The sequence below is a fragment of the Cyclospora cayetanensis genome, unplaced genomic scaffold (assembly GCF_002999335.1).
Source record: "Cyclospora cayetanensis isolate NF1_C8 unplaced genomic scaffold, CcayRef3 CcayRef3_contig_251, whole genome shotgun sequence".
Lineage (NCBI taxonomy): Eukaryota > Apicomplexa > Conoidasida > Eucoccidiorida > Eimeriidae > Cyclospora > Cyclospora cayetanensis.
The window spans coordinates 1,608-15,344 of NW_020312205.1; the positions used below are offsets into that span (position 1 = coordinate 1,608).

A 13,737-nucleotide genomic window follows, 5' to 3' on the forward strand; every position below is an offset into this window, starting at 1 on the left:
AGCTACACGGGTCTTGTTGATCGCTGAGTCGCTACCGGTCCTGCAGAGACTTGACGCAACAGCTGTTTGTCTACGGTGTGGCTTTTACGAACCAAAGTTTCATATTCCTTAAAATACAGATCTATTAATGCATCTCTCTTTTCTAGCATTCTCTATTGTTCCAAGTCTTGCTGTTGAGCCTATTACGGCGTAAGGGGATGAAACAGGGCGTGTATGATGGTTCGAGCCGAAAGAATCCCTGCAGGTGGACGATTTCCTCCGCATGATTAGAGCCATCATTATTAAGTGCATCTTCCTTCAATACACGATTGACAAGCAGACATGCTTTTTATCAGTTACAAAGCACAGTACAACGTACATCTCCATCCGGCTCATGGAATCCTCGAGTACTTGCCCATCCGCCGGTTACTTGCCTTGATCCGCATGACTCAATGAATTCACAAGTATTTTGTCCGCTGACAAATTATGCGCTTATATCAGCTGTTCAGTCACTGGTTTTATGTAAGCTTGCCGCCCGGTGTGTGCAGCCCAACAGGAGTTCTGTGCCTTCAGCTTGCATAGCCAGAGGAACTTTTCCCCAGACAGATGCGGAGTAAATCAAGCAAAGTTCCAAGCAATTTGATTGAAACAAGCATGGGTTGTAGGAGCTATTGACATTCCCCTTGCATTAACAGCCGGTGGACAGGCGGCGACTAGCTGTATCGCATAACACTCCATTACGGGTTGCGCGTAGGTGGGTACATCACTCGAGAGTCGATGCAAATTACATAGAAGATTATTGATTGTTTCACAAAAGAACTTCAGCCTTCCGCTGCTTGAACTCACCAGAGCTCTCAAAAAAAGAAGGAGGCACCTAGAGTACGCATAGCTACACTTTATTATCATTCCCTGAACATTGGGAGCTAGATGCATGTTGTGTAGCATCTAGCTCGCACGCACGCAACACTGCGTCGTATTACAGTTGAGTAGCCTGACTCAGCAAAAAACAAGCTATACTAAGAGAGATGCCGGTGCCAGTTAGCCAACTTTTAATCGGATATTTTGATTAGTATTGCTGGCCTACTAGACAGCGTTGAAGTAGAGCGTTGCCCGTTACAGCTTGTGGCCCCAAGCACTTGATCAGCAATAAGAGGAAAGCAGGATGGACGGGCCAAAAAGGCAAAGCCCAGGAAACAAAGTGTTGGGGCAAAGATTTATTATCATCGCTCTTTAATTTATGTGTGCAAGCTGGTATTTCGGCCTAGCAAAGCAAATGCTCCTTGGGCAGCTACGCAGCAGCGCCAAAATCCCAAACTGCTGCCTCATGAGTGCGACTAATGCGCCATCGCGTTTTCTGAGCCACTATTAGTATGGACAGTTGAAATTCAATGGCTGCTAGACATGCACTATGGAGTGGACACACAGTAGAGTCTGAGAGTGATTGCCACGCAATGACGGCGAGAGGGTCCAGCGGAATGTGGGGTCACCATTAAGCCCAGTCGCGCACTACGTAAAGCGTCTGAGAAAAAGCCTCCTCCTCCAAAAATGTTGAACCAGGTTTTAAATTGAGTGAACCGATGCATGCATTGGCCTTGGCGATGGGTGGTGCCTGTAGTGGCTGGCGGATTTCGCTGCTTCAGCTGGAAGGGTTGCGTTAGGTAGCCCGGCTGAGGCAGTGGAGAGCCCGCTCCCCCGAGTGCCAAATTCTCGAACCTTGCACATACTGATTCATTGTGAATCTACGCCTGCGAACTCTGGCATCAAGCTGGCACTACTGATGAACCTCCATTCACTGCTACTCTCCAGCTTCCACGCTGGCGGGCTTTTCATTTTGTTCCTTTGACAACCCATAACTCGCCTGGAAACCAACTTTAGTCGATATTAGCTATATAGAAGAACAGTGGCGATTTCTACTACTGTAACGGCTTTTTCGGTGCGGGAAGGCTATGGAATCGGCAGAGTGACCTGGATCTCGGCGCGCAACCGTCTTAACAGTATTTCATGAGGCAATCATATTTGCTGACCAGTTCAGCATCTGATTCACCCTCAGTTTCTTAAAGCTACCTCATGTGTGGATGGTCTTCACCTGCGAGACCCGCTTATCGGCTGAATGTCTGACGTGGAGCTCCCGTGGCTGCGAATCCGTGCGAGGCAATGCTGACTAACGTGTGGAATTCCATATTGCCTGGCTGCAGGAACCGTCAAAACTGTCAGACACACCTGGAAGTCCTGCAGGCTGATGAAGTGACAGAGCCAAGTGCGTTGCCATCGACTGTGTCACGCAGTACCGGCGGCAGTGGCGCCATGTCCCCAAGGCATTCGACGGAGCAAACTTGCAGCTGTTCGGCTGATCAGCGCAGCTGTACTACTTTGGGCCAGGAATGTAGCTGTATGAAGTGTAGTACGTGCCTTCATGCCACGAGGAAGACTGATTCTTCGGGTGGAAATCCTGTTACGTGCGACTTGCAAGTTGCGCTGGTAGACTTCAGTTTGCAGCATCAAGAGGAGCAACACGGGCAGGCGGAGGAAGCATACGCAAGTATTTCTGAAGATGAGCAGATTTTGCCGCCTGTAGATCCAGTGGGTGCGCCGGATGCGAGATGTAGCCGTGAGTCTTTAGAAGAGGCTGCGGCGGCAGCGGAAGACCACCCAAGCGCGATTCCTTCAACTCCGTTTCACTCACATGAGGAGACGCATGTCTGTGGACTCAGCTCTCAGAGGCAAGAGCAATATCTGGTGGGCTCTGTAGGCCCTTCCTTGGCAGAGGGGCCCAAAACGAGGTCCTCAATTGAATGCGGTGAGCTTCGACATTTCTTCAAGGCATATGCACTTCTCTACTGCACTCCCCGTATTCGGGATCCCTTAAATGCTCATTTTTAGATCATTTTATGCCCTAGATGTGCATATATCTGTGATCTGTTTTCTTTGAAATCTATGGTTCTTCAGAGCACACTGAAGGGTGGGAACACATCCAAAACGATAATGGTGGATGCCCGGTAGCAGCTGCTGTGGCGATAGAATCGGCTGAACAGGGGGTCAATATACCAGGCACTTGTGAGAAGGACCCCAAGAGATCAGCAGGCAGTCTCTCTGGCAGGAGTTCGCCCTTAACAGAATTCGAGTTTGTGCATGGTGCCCCTGTGTACGATGCCCTGCATTTGCTGCGGCTTACCCAAAGGCAGCAGTTAAGGGGGTGGGATTGGGCGTGCGCTGGCCTTGTCCCTCTGGCCTTGGTGGAAAGGCGCCATGGTGACAGTCATTCAGCTCCGAACGCCGCCGTCAGTGCAGCGGCCACAGCAGCTGCCGTTGGTGAAACGATTGCCCGAAGAGGGAGTGCTGTTGTACAAATCCTCAGATCTGCTGTGCTCTCCGGAGTCCGTGCAAGGCGCGAGCCGATCGAGCATCAAGGATCTTTACACCAGGTAGTTGCCCTCGGCAGCGGAGAGTTCACAGCTGCCGAGCCTGCCTCCACGATACTAAGTGGCTGGTGCGGGCGTTGGCAGCTTACATCCGTTGATTCACCCAAGGGCAGCCTAAGTAGCTGCTGGAGCGGAGACCAGAGGAAAGACAGTGCTCTCTCGACGCCTTCGGAGTCATCCAGCAAGAGTGGAAAGTCTCCAAGCCGTTCTTCTCGGAAAAGGCCTGCAGAGCCTCAACTACTGCAGCTGGACTCCGCAGGTGCTGCTGTTTGTTCTCCACGGCCAGCCTCATGTGCGGCGATATCCGCATTTGGAGTCCACAGTGACACGCAACAAGGCACAATGCCAGCCTGTGATGAACCTGCAGAAGCCTCATCCTGTTCTGCTCAGGTCGCCCCTCAAGTGGGTTCGCTTTTGCAACGTGTATATGTGCCGCCTTCACGGCTTCGGGAGTCGTTGCCCTCTCTTCTCTGGCCGTCACCAAGCTGCTGTCTAGCCGTCTGCCGTGTCGCTGCTAGCCTGTCAGTGCCCCTCCCACCTGTGTTCTTCCACATGGACCCTTACGGCATCCAGCTGTATTTTCTGGCGCAGCCCCCACAAGCTACCTCGTATCACCTCACTTTTCATGTTTAGCCTCGGAGATCGCACTGCGCGTTTTGATTTATTCCATTTGTCCGTTTATCATCGGATCCCGGACTACTAGGCTTCTTGCTTTGCGTGCCAAGCAACAACCTGTCCTTACGAACTCATATGTGTTGCCTTTTATGCAGGCTGAGATATCGTGCTCTGCTACAGACGTGTCAGAGCCTCCTGAGGGCGGATACTCGGACGCGTCAGGCGGAGAGGGTCTGAGCTTGCTTCTGCACCAAGTGAGCACGATACAGTCTTTCTTTTTCCCGCTTCATTCGATAATATCCTGCTATTATCTCCGTGGTTGCATCCTGAGCTCGTTCATGCTATCTGTGGCTAGCCCTCAAGACAGTAGCGAGGCGAGGTTCTTCTAGGCAGTGGCTTTTTCCCATTCGTGAAAACCAACAGCCATCTTGCTTCTCTTTGCATTACAATTCCAGTGCAACTCAAGTGTCATGTGATGCATGCAGTCTTGAGAGCACGCAGCCGTCGGTTCTGTGTTTGTATTTTCGCCGGCAGGGTAGCAACATGCAGGACTGCAATTCGTACATATGTGGAGTTCACGGTTTTAAGTCACATCTACACACCTCTTTTTTATGATGCACCAGCAGTTTAGCATGTTTGTAACTCCACAAGTGTAGGGGTGTGCGGGCGTCCTTCTGCCGCCGCGCTGTATGCATGTTGTTCGCTTGCAAGTAGCCGACCTTAACGTTTGCAGGCGTGCGGACTCAAGCGTGGATGCGATGCCCACCGGGGGCGATATTCTGTGACAGCACGTGCATCTGGAGGATAAGCATCAGTTGCCTGTAGAGCTTGGAGTGCTCGATGCATCTGTTTCTATTGCTGGTGCTCCCGAATCATCAGGAGGCGTTTGAAGTGCCGTCTGCGTGTCTCAGGCACAGCAGCACTTGGAGCGCCAGTGCAGGCGGCGCTTGCAACGAAACGACTTGAGACTGAATATTCTCGCTACTGCTTTGCCTGGGGTGGACGTAGGCTGCTTTTGCCAGCAGATGTTCGTGGAGGTGCGTAGACACAGCGATAGCCGTCTACTACAACTTGTCCGTCAGTTGGCACCCCGCTGCACGTTTTAGGGCTTGGCTGCATGAGCACAGAGTGCAGGGCTGACCAAGCCCTCGTATAGCCTACCGAGGCAGCTTACGTTTTGCACTGGATGCTAATGCATGCGTCTTGTTCCTGCTTTCTTCTTATTCGGCACAGTTACCTTCTGCATTGTTTCCATGTGCATGTCACCTTCATCCACCGTTGACCTCCGATCTTTCCGCACCCCTATCCCTAGAATTCACCTCAATATTTGAATTCCTTTGTGCGCGATCTCAGTGGCAACAAGTGCGTCACCAACGGGTCTCTTGTGGGGAGGAGTCTGTTTTCCGTGTTCCTTTTGCCGCTCCCTTTGTGGAAGGTATGGCATTCACTCAGCCACACGTGCAGCTTAGCCGAATGCGCGGATGCCCGCATATCTTGAACTTGCGTATCCTACAGGGCAGGTTACTTTTCTCACGCGGCGAGGAGTGGTTGCTTTAGAAATGCCATCGAGCGCATATTTGCCATGAATGTTTGCTCGTACTGCGCAGTCCCGGTAATTGCAGCAACCAGTTTTGCCTCTGCTCTTCCTTATTGTGAACTTCGCGTGCTTGAGAAGTGGGAGAGCGTCACGGCAGTTCAGGCAGAGCCTACAGAACGGAGGGTGCGTTAAAGCCTGCGGTTACGATTCTACTATTGTTCCTCCGTAAAGCTTTGCAAGCAATATTTTTATAGCTTCACTTTTACTCGGGTCCCCTGTATAAGCAAGGTGGTGAATTACGCGCAAGCAGTTCATTCGTCGATTCGGCTTCTTACTGGGATTCTCAAGGTTGCTGAGAGTCTCCTTGCGCCATTACTTGCTGCAGGTTCACGTCTGTCTTTTCCTCATCCCGCAATCTGTTCTGCCTCTATCCACAGAGATTTTGGCTCTGCTAAAGCGACTACGGGCTGTCACATGCCTGCTTCCCTTGTTGGTCGTGCTGCAGCACACCACACCCGATCAAATTTCACGCGAGTACGGTGGTTTTGCGTTTTCTGCTCCATAGCAGCGACGGCTGATCGTGATGCGCGCGGTTAACTCATTTAAGTTGTTCAATGGCTTGTTATCATGCCTATCACCGAGGTTGCTGTCAGCGCGGGTGTAGATTCTGTTGACTGGTGCTGAGTGCTGCAGTACACGGACTCTCCGCCTCCAACTCGCGTCGGCTGACTTGGCAACTCTAGAGGAGATGTTCTTGCCTGTGCACCAGGATGTTGAAAAATATGAATGCGCTGCCTGCCGCCACAGGAAAAGGCAGCAAGCATTCGCGGAAGGACGGCAATCGCCTCCACAGCAGCTACCCCATCCGGAAACACTCCCTACGGTGGGGAAGTGCAGCAGTTCAACAATCCCCTTCAGCGGCCCAGAGTCAGTTTGCCATTCCCCCGAAGTCTTTGCATCAGAAAACGCCGAAGTCGAGAAAGGTCATGGAGGCCCTTTCATCCAGAGCCAGCCGCTGGACGATGAAGCGGATGACAGCCAAGGAAGAACCAGATTTGAAGATACGTCTTGCGTGTCCAACGGAGAAAGCGTTGGCAACAGCACGAGTTTTGGGGGAGCCTCCCTTTGCCGCAGTGCCGTTCATCTGCCACTTGTACTCCAGCTCCCTCTTGGCAGTGGTAACGAAGAGAACAACTTTACCTGCACTTGCTGGGCTGGAAATTGTAGCGATAGAATCGCGATTGCTACCCCAGTTTCCCTGCGGCAGATGTTAGTGGACGCGTCCGCGATGCTGCTCCGCCAGCGAGCGGAGCACCGTTGCTTCCTGCCTTTTCTCTTCCAGCACCAGATGCAGCCAAATAGAACGCTTAAGCTGCGAGGATTACAGGAGTGGGAAAGGGACGAGCAACGACAGCGGCAGCAACAGGAGCACATGGAAGCTCTTGTGGAGATGCGCCAGGGGCAAATCAATAACAACCCACATGCAGCCACAAAGCAGCATTTGCAAAGACAGCTGGACAAGCTACGACAGCAACTGCGAAGAATGCAGCGGCAGCTACTGCATCTGCAAGAGAGAAGGTTTCTGCAAAGGCTGCTACGGGATGAAACAGCGGTATCCCACTTTCTCACTCTACCTGACAATACCTTACTTATACCGAACGGCACCACAGAAACAGAAGAAAAGGAGGAAATGCTCTCTCACAGGACTCAGATGGGTCTCCTGGTAGCTTTCATGATTGGTGTTGGTGTTCTTCTATTTACTACTATCAAGCGCAGCAATCACTGACAAGGGAAACACACACTCAGAGTGTGCCAAGGGCTTGTTTCGCCATTCAGCTAGCATAGGGGAGGCAAGCCTGAGGACATTTGTGCGTGATGCCCGAGGCAGCCTGTGTCTTGCATTCTGCCTGTAAGAGGTCAGTTGAGCACTAGGGGACGTTTGCGCCGTCGCAGGAACCGGTGTAATGTGACCATTCGGGCAGATTCCGTTTGGCAATGCACCAGATATACAATTAGGCGGCTGCCACATTCCCTTCCTCCTTCTAGGAGGCAGAAGCTATCAGTTCACCTATAGGGATTCACGGCAGAGGTAGAGTCAAAGCCGGCGAAGCGTGCCAAGGCTCAATCCGAATGCAGTTAGCGCCTCTGTGCGCTGAATACTTGGCAGGAGGCGTTTTAACTGTGCGTAAAACTCTGTGAAAATTGGGGAATTTGATGTAGGCTAAGGAACCTATTAGCTTATGGCTACGACCAAGCACCCGCCACTGAATGACACTGTTTTTATGCAGTCCGAGGATAAAGGCCGCCAAATTAGGTGGAACGCCATGCATGGAAAACGGACCGTGCAGTCATGGAAAGGGGAACATCTGACGTGTTCTCCTTCGTGACCAACAAAACATTCTACTGCACGGGTGTTATAATGCCACAGATAACTCAGATGCCCCGCACTGTGATTTCTCTGGGAAGGCTTAGGTTGCTCCACCAGAATTGTCAACGTATCGGTTTGCTCGGTCATGCCTTGCAGCAAGCTGAATAACAGCTCATGCTTCAGATTCAGATTCGTAGCGCAGGTAGAGAAGATATGCCTACAAGCCGCGACTGAGGGGCACCGCAGGATCGTCTCCCCCGAACCCTCTTACTTGAGAAATGATCTCAAGCGCGCTCCGTATAGATCTGAACAGATGCATGGAAAATACTACATACGAATTTTTTTTCGAAAAATGGGAAAACCATAGAGGACCACCTTACAGAAAGGATTTGCTGGCAAGAATAGGCCAAAAGTGGAGCAGATATCGTAACAGTTCATTAAACGTGGTACTTTGAGGCTGCCTTCACCCAATTGGACTATAGACGCTGCAAAAGAAAGACGAAGCTAAAGCGTAATGTGGAGAAGCGTTCACAGCAATTGACATGCAAGCAGCCAGGAAAAAAGTAGTTTCGACGGCAGATGCGGACAAACAGAATCAAGGCTACCTTCTGGCCTACTCACTTTACGAGCTGCTTGCATTGCTGTCGCTTTGCACTAATATCTCCCGCCTCCTTCATCAGCTCCCCAAACAGCTCTGGTTCATCATAGACAAGGGCAACAGAACAGGTATAAAGCGCAGCACGCGGATCGATTAGCGACACTTGAGGCCAAGTACATATAGACTGTGGCATGATGCAAGTTTGCACATATCCACGCAGTAGCTCGGAAATCATGACGATAGTTTGACAAGACTAGAGTTGACAGTTTCTAAACGGAGAACTGTTCAAACCTGGAATTCAGGAGGTCGGGACTGACCGCAGCAGCCTAAAGCCTCACCTTCTCTATACAGCTGAGCTACTAGCTCTCTCTGTAGCACGTCCTTCGCCGTATTGACCATAAAGTACATTATTGCCTTTGGCACCGCATCCGCAACGTTTTTTCTGTAAACGACTCGCAGAATACACAGGTACCACCTTCCCTACAACTCCTAAAGCCGTTCCTTCTATCTCTCAAAAGTTCGTACTGAAGGCATTGCTTAAATCAACAGGTGTATGCTCTACACTGCAGATGCACTCACCTAACAATTTGGAAGTACGACCAGAGCAGAGATTTGATAATATTCGTCTCAAACTCTTCCCGATCCGATGGGGTGTCTGATGGCGCAACGACCGGTGGAACGGCCGGCAGAAGAATGCCCCCCGTCTCCTGTAACGGACAGCATAAGCAAACAAACAAAGGCCGCTAGGAGCTATGAAAGGCGGTGTACTCGGCAAGTGAACTACACAAGATTTGGAAAGCATCAGGTTCCCATGCACTACGTCTTTTCAGACCCTAGGATGCATCAACCAAGAAAATTCTAAAACAGCTGTGCGGGAAACATCGCCTTGCGTTATATCCCGGCAAGAGGCATTATCCAGACGACTTACACGGTATAAGTTAAATGAAGAGGTCAGGCGAGCTGCATGCAGCACGAAAGCACATGCTTTCCAGCGAATTTACCCTAATTATCCAGATCCTGGAGTTCCCTGAGGAGTTGGAGGGGAGCATTCTCATAGTGCGCCCTCTCAACCTAGTTGAACTAAGATCAGCACATCACCAACAGATAAAAATGAATGGCAGCAAAAGACTCTGTCTATACAACTTACTATCTGTTGCATATCGCTCAGCAATGGCAGATGCATCACACCTTTGTTGAACAGGTGGCTGTTGTATGTGCTGTTGCACCAGCTGCGGCGGCTGTACGGCGGCTAAATGCGTGGGAATGGTAGAGTTCTGCCTGTTGCTGTGAGGAGACGGCCTGGAGTTCTTTAAAAAGCTAAAAAATCCGCCTTGCTGCAGTACACCTCCAACACCCTACGAGCGTCAAAACAACGGCAGCAGCACATGTGACGCGACCCTGTCAGATGTACCCGAGAGAGCGACCAGCGAAGACTCTGCGAAAGCTGCTAATGATAAAAGGGTAACAAGGACGGGAGCAGTACTCACAAACTCTCCTCTGGGTGAGGGCGGTGGCTCCTTATCCAGAGACGCAGGAAGCTTTCCGCCTTGCTGAGGCGGCGGTGGCATTTGATTCTGCATGGCGTTGCCTAAGCTGGGAGCTGTATACATATCAATACCACAGGTAGAATATAAATTATGTGACGGCATCTGTGCTTCTTTTGTCGATCGGTGCATGGGCTACAATATTCGATAAGGACCTTCTTAATCGCCTGCTTGTCTGGGCACAGAACATTGGCTGCGTCCGAATATGCGGCGTTGCTCTCTGGTGTTCTTACAGCACGAATCGCGCCTGTCGGGGCTGCCCTGTCCAAAGAGTTCCGGTAGGACTTTGTTGTTCAGGAAGTCTGGGTGGCTGGTGTTGATGTATGCCAACTCAATCTTGCACGAAAAGGCAAACACATCCCAAGGTCTTTATCCAACCCGGCACCCTGGGTACGCCTGAGGGCAGTGGGTGTGGGCAAGCACTCACCTGAATAATGTTGTGAATCATTTGATTCGTGGGGGCAAGGCATCTCTTGAGAACGCCACACACAACCTCCAGAATCCTGTCTCGTAAGTTCGTGAAACGGGACATCTCGGGAAGCTCAGACTTTTCGACGATCTTCTGCAGCTCATCGTAAACCTGAAAAAGTGTACAACAGCACATAAACCCCATATCGAATGGCGAGCCTCCTTTACAAGCCAGATAGCAAACCCCCTAGACCCTAGAGTCTAGAGTCCCAAAGGAATTGCGTACCTGCTCAACGCAAAGGAGGGAGGGGGTCTCCAGCCGCTGTATCTGCTTCTTCACAAGGATTTCAAATGCGCCTTCAGGCACAAATAATGCCGCTTTAGGCCCCGTCGCGTTCCTAGTAGCCACAAGCGGGAAATCGGACAGAATGGGTGCATATTCGCGTAGCACTGCCAAGTGTAATTGTTGGCAGCACGGACAAGCTCCACGACGATGGGATGCAGACCCTTAGCTCGAAACTGTCTGGGGCTTTTGCTTTCGGACCCAAACAGGACATACAGTTGGTGTCTCGAAGCTAGTGCGGAACGAAAACTGAAACTTGGCATCATGCGAAGGCGAAATTCGTTGCTCTGGAAGATAGAAAGTGCCCTTACCTGATGGCAGTGCGAATTTCGCGGTCTGTGAGACCGTTGAGGGGGTCGAACTCCGCCAAAGCACGCCCGTACCAATCGTGAAATATGAAGTTGATGCGCGCGCCCCCCATTAAATGATCCGAAGAGTGCTGCGATTGCAGTTTCCCGTCAATCGCGTCCTGAGGAAGACGTTCACCCCAAGGTGGGTACTGCCAAATAATTGCATGTGCATAGACGGGAAGTAATGGCACGTCCACAAGCCTAAAGAGGATGCAGACAGACGAACTGAAGCGTGTCTGTAATTCCTCGACAATACTTAGTCAAAATGCGAAAAAGCTATTTTGCTTCAGAGGCGGACTTGGAAATTGCGAGCAAACTTGGAAAAGAAGTGCAAGAGCAAGGCCCCCGCATTTCCCTTGGCTTCCAGCAGTGGGTCTCCGTAACCTGCCAGCTCCGCTTCTTGCTCTTGAAGTCTCTTTTGGAGCCGCCCACGTAACTCCGGCAAGGACTTGCGGATGTGTTGCATTAGTACCTGCAGTACGAAAGACACATTGAGCGGGATAAGTAAGGGCAAGGGATGCACCGTGAAGGCATTCGAGAGCATAATACTCATGGTAAGCAGAGATATACATGAACATCTCAAGCCAACTGCGGAAACGCGCGAGTATGAATGTCGCAGGATTCATGCTCGACAGCGTACCTGGTTTAGCATCTTCGCAAGATATCGAGTGCCGCAACGATTTCCCAAGCATCTGTATGCAGGGTGCTTCTCGAAAAATCTGGCCTCTTCTTCTTGTGCGGCTTTCGGGGAAAGTTGTTCACGTGTCTGAGCGAGACTTCTACACACTACGCCCACGAACCTGAGCGCATAGAGCAACACGGGTCACACAGACACAACAAAAAGCCCGTATACGCTTCATGCGCCAGCCGGGGAACTGTAGTCAGTTTCAACCAGTGTAATTTGGACGTATGGTAAAACGCCACACATGTCACCTCGCCAGCGTGCAGCCTCAATTGTAACCTGCGAAGGGAATTTTTGTAATCATACCCGCGCCTCAGTGGATAGACTTTGCCTGTGAGTACGTCAACGCAATCGGAACCCTCCTCCATTGTGTCGACTTTTGTTACCACTCCGATGGTTCGAATGCCTTCAGGATCTGCGTCACGGGCAATCTTTAGGCTAAAAACACCCAGAGATGTGGCACAGACACAAATAAGGTTTCAGATAAAGCAAGAGGACATACCATTTGCTCAGGAATGGGGCTGTAAGGGACGGTGAATAATGATGTGCATTGCAAGACCCCCGAAATCGACAGCATGGCACATACGCGTTTCCTGTGTTTGTGCATCAAAATGCAGTGCCTGGATACATCCCCAATCAATGCATAGTCGATGCAACAAAAAAAGAGAGGAAATTATGACGATACTCATATAATACGGTTCAAAATAGAAGAGTCATGGGAAGAATGTGCTCACCTGTCAGAGTTTGCAATGTCAGTATTGGCAGCCGTGATGGCTAGAATGATGCATGACGGCTGACTAATATACTGCAAGACGATTTTGCGAATCTGCAGCTGCAGAATGAGGAAAGCAAACAAGGCTCAAGACTGCATGAATAGATAATAAGGGATCCCTCGATTGAGGTCGCCGTGCTGGGCAGGGGCCGTGCGCGGGTCTAACAATTCCATGTACGAAAAGGGCATTCGGAATCTAGGCGACTTAGGACAGCGACGGCAAGATTTGAGATGAAATGTACAGATATCGGCAGCCGCCAGAGAATTACGGGAGGATGCAGCACCTCTATATCTGAAGGTTGGTCCCCCACTGGTACTTTGGTGATGCCTGGCAAGTCAACGAGCGTCAGGTCGATAACGTTCGGGGAGACGATCTTAAGGCAAATAGGAACTGGGGAAATATTCTTGGAGCGGCCCGTTACGCGTTCTGTCTCTCTCTCGATTTCTCTCCTAATCTGAGCGAAATCGGTGAAGCGGTGCCCGGGAGAGTGGCTGAATTCCCCCCATTCTGCAGTTTCTGATGTATGTTGCAGCTGCATAGAGCAATGCACAGCAGGCACACGCTGAGTGCCTTGGTTGCCCCCGCCCCGTTCGGATATTGAGGGTTTACGGGCCAAAAAAGGAGCACTATAACGCATTTACGCAGGCATTGCAACATAGACAAGCACCTGCCAGATGAAGGAAGTCGACTGTTACCTGAAGGATTAGGGGCCGCCTTGTGACAATGCCAGTGCCTCTTGGCAAAAAATCTTTACCGATCACCGCCTCTAGCACGGAGGTCTTTCCCACGGACTGAGCACCTACCACAGCTATTTGCGGTAGGTCAAATACAGTGCCATCGCCACTTCCTAGAGTCAGAAGCGCGTCTTGAAGACGGTTCATAATGGGGATTAGCTGCTCCATCTCGAAGACTTGGCAGACCGACGATGCGTCTCACCGGCTTTTCGACATGCTGCATCACCATGCAGCGATAATACGGATCGATGGATACAAAAAAGCTTACAGGACTGTCTCCCGCTTACAACCGATACGAACAGCAGGATTCCGTGCTCACGCTGCTCAAGAATCGCAGCCTGCAACACATTCGTGCTCTGGACTTTGAGACCGCACGTCAGTGCATCG

The 13,737-nt window shown here is 50.9% G+C and overlaps 2 protein-coding genes across 2 annotated transcripts; one reads left to right on the forward strand and one right to left on the reverse strand.

Annotated features, from left to right (window-relative positions):
* The first annotated feature begins 2,133 nt into the window (after window positions 1-2,133).
* On the forward strand, window positions 2,134-7,336 carry LOC34617996. Its single transcript, XM_022731341.1, has 8 exons — window positions 2,134-2,776; window positions 2,926-3,800; window positions 4,169-4,267; window positions 4,925-5,050; window positions 5,367-5,448; window positions 5,621-5,733; window positions 5,936-6,084; window positions 6,244-7,336. Exons 1-8 carry the CDS (start codon window positions 2,134-2,136, stop codon window positions 7,334-7,336), a joined length of 3,180 nt encoding a protein of 1,059 aa, XP_022590456.1.
* A 799-nt stretch (window positions 7,337-8,135) lies between these two features.
* On the reverse strand, window positions 8,136-13,518 carry LOC34617997 (dynamin-1-like protein). Its single transcript, XM_026338350.1, has 17 exons — window positions 13,312-13,518; window positions 12,900-13,148; window positions 12,578-12,675; window positions 12,150-12,281; window positions 11,855-11,961; window positions 11,460-11,635; window positions 11,123-11,280; window positions 10,755-10,866; window positions 10,488-10,640; window positions 10,294-10,396; window positions 10,004-10,116; window positions 9,664-9,871; window positions 9,445-9,476; window positions 9,096-9,223; window positions 8,855-8,958; window positions 8,540-8,612; window positions 8,136-8,223 (listed from the first exon to the last, which is right to left on the reverse strand). The coding sequence occupies exons 1-17, from the start codon at window positions 13,516-13,518 to the stop codon at window positions 8,136-8,138; spliced, it is 2,241 nt and encodes a 746-aa protein (XP_026194135.1).
* Window positions 13,519-13,737: the final 219 nt, after the last annotated feature.

Excerpts from the sequence above, each read along its gene's own strand:
- LOC34617996 (XM_022731341.1), top strand. The coding sequence starts at position 2,134 with ATGCTGACTAACGTGTGGAATTCCATATTGCCTGGCTGCAGGAACCGT. Across the intron at positions 3,801-4,168 it reads CTGCTCAGGTCGCCCCTCAA|GCTGAGATATCGTGCTCTGC; the intron begins GTGGGTTCGCTT and ends CCTTTTATGCAG. Across the intron at positions 5,449-5,620 it reads TGCCGCTCCCTTTGTGGAAG|TCCCGGTAATTGCAGCAACC; the intron begins GTATGGCATTCA and ends CGTACTGCGCAG.
- LOC34617997 (XM_026338350.1), bottom strand. The coding sequence starts at position 13,518 with ATGGAGCAGCTAATCCCCATTATGAACCGTCTTCAAGACGCGCTTCTG. Across the intron at positions 12,282-12,577 it reads GACATTGCAAACTCTGACAG|CCTAAAGATTGCCCGTGACG; the intron begins GTGAGCACATTC and ends GGGTGTTTTTAG. Across the intron at positions 9,224-9,444 it reads CTTCATTTAACTTATACCGT|GAGACGGGGGGCATTCTTCT; the intron begins GTAAGTCGTCTG and ends TGTCCGTTACAG.